The sequence below is a fragment of the Zerene cesonia genome, chromosome 1, assembly GCF_012273895.1.
Source record: "Zerene cesonia ecotype Mississippi chromosome 1, Zerene_cesonia_1.1, whole genome shotgun sequence".
Classification (NCBI taxonomy): Eukaryota; Metazoa; Arthropoda; class Insecta; order Lepidoptera; family Pieridae; genus Zerene; species Zerene cesonia.
In genome coordinates this window covers 11,295,164-11,301,420 of record NC_052102.1, presented here as the reverse complement: position 1 = coordinate 11,301,420, position 6,257 = coordinate 11,295,164, and the positions used below count along the sequence as shown (strand labels likewise).

At 35.2% G+C, this 6,257-nt stretch overlaps 1 protein-coding gene across 2 annotated transcripts in view; it reads left to right on the top strand.

Moving 5' to 3' along the window:
• Nucleotides 1-2,390: 2,390 nt before the first annotated feature.
• The window catches only part of LOC119829278 (neuroligin-4, X-linked-like), a 26,322-nt gene continuing 22,455 nt past the window's right edge, over nt 2,391-6,257 (top strand). For both annotated transcript variants that reach the window (XM_038351719.1, XM_038351728.1), the window contains exons 1-2: nt 2,391-2,512; nt 5,839-6,031. In XM_038351719.1, coding sequence (XP_038207647.1) covers nt 2,413-2,512; nt 5,839-6,031 — 293 coding nt within the window. In that variant the 5' untranslated portion in view covers nt 2,391-2,412. The remainder of the gene's footprint in view (nt 2,513-5,838; nt 6,032-6,257) is intronic.

The following is a 6,257-nucleotide window of genomic DNA, read 5'->3' as shown; positions in this document are numbered from 1 at the left end:
CAAGATTTTATTAATTTGCTGAGAAACGGGTATAAATAACTCACTAAATGAATAGTTAGTAAGATATCTTGGTATAATTAACATATGCATAAATAAGAGTTCCATTGAACATAGTGAAAAATATATCGATGACACAACAAAAATTATTATGTGCGTTACATCAATATCAAAGTATAACCGTAGATATACGTAATACTCGCAAATATCATAAAGGTGAAAGTCTATCTAGCTCTTCTTCACACATAAAACCCTAAACAGCTTTGAATGTTCGGAATAGATGGTTTGAGATCCGAGAAAGGACACAGGATAGTTTGTATCCCTACAGTCCCACGGGAGCTACATAGGGAAAACCCTGAGACTTTCTTTTCTATTAATAACGATGCCGCGGTCGGAAAAATAACTTATAATATATCTATTATTTAATTATTTCGATTAGTTCAGAACATAACAATATTAAAATCGAGTGAAACCGCGGGGCGCGGTTAGTGTCTCAAAATGTGCAATCTTTCGTAGTACAATAGTAACAAATAATTTCATCCCAAACGCACATATGTTACCAGCTCTAGCTGAAATTGCCTACAATTTCCGTTTATACTTTAAAAAGCTACAAAATGGCTCAACAAGCATGACATAGGGTCTTATCCTAAACTAGTTACACTATCGTGCGTCACTCCACTCGGCGAGAGCTGAGAGAGTAATGGTATTCTCCCGTCACACGCAGACCCTCTCATGAGCTCAACAGCTCTCCACTCTACTCGTATTGTTTTAGTTTCGGAAATAGAAGAAAATTCAGACAGTTTTATAAAGCTGATTGTGGGAGTATGAAATCTTTATAATGTAAACGAAATGATGTAGATCTTATAGTGTGTTTATTATTTTATTTATATCGAAACTTTTGTCGATAATAATAATGTTATCGTGTATCATATTTTAATCAGTCTTTGAAATCTGCCAGTTTATTTATTTTCTAAATCTTCACGGTGATTGAACCCAAGACAAAATGGCACGGCGATAGCTTGAGACTCGAAAATATATTTTATATAGGATATCTTACGGAAACAGGAACTATACGTTAAAAACTCCAGGACTATGTATATTTTCCTTTGACTATGCAGGCGAAGCCGCAAGCGGAAAGTTAGTTCTGCACACTTCTTTTATTTCGAGTGTTTTTATATAATATAAAAGTTCTGCACGAAAATGGAATAGAAGTGCCTCAACAACTCAATCGGGGATTTGAATGATAACAGCTCAGCGTGGCTTATAGCGGGGCTGAAGGCATACGTTATGGCGCAGATCGTGACTTGAGCTTGTCAAATATTAAGTGAAAATATTTAGAAGTAAAGATTATCTTATATAAACATATTATACTGGCTTTCCGCCCACAGCATCGTTCGCAAATGTCCAATGAAGAAATAGATATACCTGTGAGATCCTATGTCTTTACTTTGCACTAAATTTATCTAAATTGGTTAAGGAGCTGAGGCACGAAGAAAAGATAACAGAGCTACTTTAATGCATTAATTGAATGTTGACTGTTGAAAAAAATATTTATAATATGAGTAGAGCTTTTCTTTGCTTGAGTATTCTTTGTGCCTTCGCGATAGTCCTAATCAATACATTTTCCATCTATTTATTTTCTCTCGAGTTTTGTTTTCGTGTCAGTTTGACAAGTAAATGTTAACAACTTAGACAGTCTCTAGTGTAAATCTGTATGCAATTATTCAAAATGACTTCGATTGTTTAGGCGCACAAGTGTAACTGGCCAACAGAATGCCTTCCCAGTGTCAAGTTAAAAATGTATAATTCAACGATGCTTCTAACAACCTTTTTAAATTGTTCGACACTGATATATTACTACCGATTCAGAAAGTTAGCCATATTCGGGAAAAAGCTATGATACATCCATGCTTCCAGTTGAGTTTGATGAGTTTCCAGCGATTAGCCGTTGCGATCATCGAGTGGCCGCTAACGGATCATTCGCAGTAATTATAATAGGTATTAATTAACCTGGCCCATCCAGGTCCGTAATAATTGGACGAGCCTGCCGCTGACATGCGACCACGTCCAGCGAGAATTTATTGGCATATTTCTAGGCACGATTTGGATTCGTTCCGATGGAGATATTTTCGAGATACTGGCTTGAATATGGTTTCAATTTGAACTGAAATACGTTTATGTCTGGTCTGGTTTTGTGGCGAAGTGATTGCATGGGTGTGTGATGTAGGATGTTTGGTTAGCGCTGTTTGTAATATTTATTGGGTTGAAGGCATTACGAAGACATAGCTTCCAGAATGGTCTTAGAGGAACTAAAATCGAAGTGTTCTGTTATTGTATGTACACTAAATAATGTGTCCGATAATTTATTGACTTATTAGCATTTTCTACTTGCAGCTAACCACCGCGTGATGGCGCATGGAGTGCGCGTGGTGGGCGTGGTGCGCGACGCTGGCCCTGGCAGTGCTGGCGGCCGCCGGCCCGCGGTACAGCTCGCGCATCGTGCACACGCATGCAGGTCAGTGTGTGCGTGTGTGTGCGTGTGTGTGTGTGCGCGTGCGCGTGTGTCTGTTACAGTAAATAGTTATAACGCATGCTTAAACACATAGATTTCTTCTACTGAGTTCATAAGAATATTAATTTAGGAAAAAATATAAGTTTACCTCCAATTTTAAGAAACAAAAAATTGATCCACTTTCAACCAATCAAAAAGAAATAACTGAAGTTAAATGCAAATATCTCGAAAGTAGCATTCAGCACCCGGAAAAAGCAAAGAAAAGGTTTAATAGCACAAATTAACATTTAATTCAGTCGGTAAAATGTTAAAAACACAGTCACATTTCTACGGTGCGGTCTAGAAATTCATAATTTATTTTCTCGCTTTAACGAAAGCATTACCAGAGGCGCCACGTTGTCCGCAATTCGTCTGGATTATACTCCTCTTCTATTCCCTTCCCGCATTAATAATTTTTCCAATAATTTCAAATTTAAAAATTAATGAAATCCAACTTTCAAAGATATCGAATACTTATGTGTTATTATAAAAAGAGATAATTTGAATCCGTGTTTGTTAGTTACAATTTGACTCATAATATACTTGACTTTTAACATAATATTCCCACTAAATACCTTCTGTATCGAGTAACGTTGACTGTATTGTTTTGTCTCGGATAAATCAGTTAAAGTCACATGCGACTAGATTTATTCAAATAACTTTGAGAATCGCAAATAGCCTCTCGAAATATTTACTCAATTTATAAAATAATCTTCGGTTAAAGAAAATCTAAAAGGGTTTTTGTTGTTATTTGTCCCTATCAAATTATGCCCCAGAGCAGGAAATTTATCAGAGAGATGTCTTTCAATAAAATACTAAATAATTCCGCCCCTATTTAATAATCGCACTTCGAGAATGCGTAGAAATTCTTATCTGTAAATTTAAGTTATCCTGCTATGCAAGGCGCTCGTTAAAATAGCTCGAATTCAATTGAAAATTCCAGCGATTTAAGACCGCATACCTAATAAATAATTCATACGTAAATGTTGCCCGACCTGAAATGATCCGCATATAATACAATCAGAGAGGTTTGATGATCGCCACAGAGTGTTTTGTGTAGGGTTGCCAACACTGACATATTACTGTACGTTTAAATTTTATCAAGACTTCCAAAATTATGCGTTTGCTTATCGAAAATTCGCAGCGATCTAACTAAACAACTCTTTGACACTAGAGATGTCATCAATAACAGTAGTTAAATATAGTCCGTTGATAAGTGTTATACAGTTTGAAAAAAAAATCACCCTGAATTATTACACCAATTGATCTATCTATTGAATTATATTTAACTATAGACAAGTTTATAATATACTTAATGCCCTCAAATTGTTTTTGTTTCATTCATATATAAAAAAATAACACAATTGTTATTTGTATTTCTCTGTAATAATTAAAACTGTAAACAAAAGCAACGTAATATATTAAGAATTAATAAAGACACGAATTGCATTTTTATTACCAGTAAAACTTTTCCATGTTCTGTTCAAATTTAATTAAAACCTAAATAGTTTAATGAGTTAATTATAAGTTTGTCAGCCCTACAACATGATACCAGGATAAGTGTAATTCCGGCGTGATCCCGGAACAATCCAATCATCTCCAGACCAGGATACGGACAACAGGGGCAAATGGCGTCATTCCATTTTGTATTAAAGGGACCATCGAATTAATAATTGCCGAGATTGCTGCGGTCTTGTAATTGCTTATTTGTATTGTTATGTTCCTATTCAAAGAATTTTTGATATTACAATTAATATTTTCAATATTTTATTTAAAGGTTAATATTAAGAAAGATTATGCAATGTTAATACTTCTAAATATTAATACAAGAATCTAGAAATTCTTATATTTTATAGTTTATTTGCAAGTGAAGGCCTCAACCGTGGTTGATACTCTTTACTCGCCATTCCCACCACCTGGCGTCCACCACCCACCTTCCCAGTGATTCAATAGAAACGGTAACAACATTGCCGAATTTGTTGAACCGCTCTCGAGTTTTACTCTTAGCCACACAGTATACGAATCATTTTTAATCAAGTTATATTTTATTCAAAACAAGATTCGAATAAATAGTATCTAACTATCACATTACTGTTAGTGAGTGCACAAAATAAAATTGTGTTTGTTTTAATATTCAACAAAACTGAGCGCTAAATAATTTCAAGTATTTATTTACTCACAAATTCTACTCCCATTGTAAAGTAAAATTGCTTTTACAACATGGTGCTTATTATTCAGACACAATGAAAGTATTTGGTAGCGGACAGACATCCCCGGGGCTCTACTGTGCAGCGTTGCAAGTGATATTTTATGACGTTTTTAATTTTGTGCGGTAGTCGTATGTAGGATCATTTTAATAAAAGTTGGAGTCAACTTTTTGCTAGAAATGTTTTATAGTATAATGTGCTTTGCTGCAATATATGAATTAGGCAGTGATTATCATTTCTGTGTGTATAAGTTAGGTTGTAAATGATGTTTCTGTGTGGGACGGGGCTTCGTTATTTATTGTATACCTTCCGAGGCGAATTGAATTTAAAATTTATTCTTATCTTTGTAGTTTTATCAATAATAATTTTACAATCGAATTATTTAAGCCAATGAAACGAAAGCGTAAAGTAAAAACCAGCAAAACACGAGTAAAATAAGGTATAAACTCAACACATAACTCAAACATATCTTCAATTGGAAGCTTCTTTTAGAATCGCTTTTGAATCGTTTAATATATGGGTACACAAGATTAATTAAGGATAATTATTTTGCAATAGAAATGGAGCATGCCTCAGATCTTAAGCTAACAACAGCGAATTGATTGGAGGTATTCAATGTAGTAATAAAAATTCCTGCTATATTGAATTCCGTTCCGTGCTCGGAATGTATCGACTATACGTAAAAAACAAAATATGAGATAGTTTCAGCAATATTTATAAGAAAAAATCTATTGCAACAATTAATTGTAATTTATTATTGTTAATATAAAAAGTTTCCTTTTGAAATTGGTTCGATTCATCGTCGACGACAATCATCATATCCGTATCCCAATTCATAGACTTATTACGACATTTATGACAACAATTTCTGATCAAATTACCGAAGCTATTACTGTTACTGCTTATTCGCAAGTACTTCGCTATCGTAACATAGTAGGTATCGTGCGCCAGCATTGAAAATGTATCTAGGCACGCATGCTTAATAGTTCCCCTCCATTCAAAGCGAACTAATGTCTACCTTTAAATAAAAAACATGCAAGTTTATAGGCAATGTATCAATAAATTGAATATTGCTATACACAGGAGCGATCAGGGGTATCATAGTGGAGCCCGCGTCCCGCCGCCTGGAGCCCGTGGAAGTGTTCCGCGGGGTTCCGTACGCGGGGCCCCCGAGCCGGCTGGGGCCCCCGCCGCCGCCGCGCGCGTGGCCCGGCACCCGCTTGGCGGACACCTTCGCGCCCGTCTGCCCACAGACGTACCCGGATATATCGAACAAGTAAGTATTGTTAATTATAACATTACTTTAATACAGAAATTGTTAAACATCAGTAAATAGATAGCGAATATTTAGCAAAATAGGCATCCAGAACACATGCAAATAAATTATTTATAATCCCATAATCATTGGTAACTTGAAAACTACTGGTTAATATACTTAGTCTGGCCATAAATACTGTTACACTTAATTATAAAAAAATATTACATTTGAATTTCGAATCTGT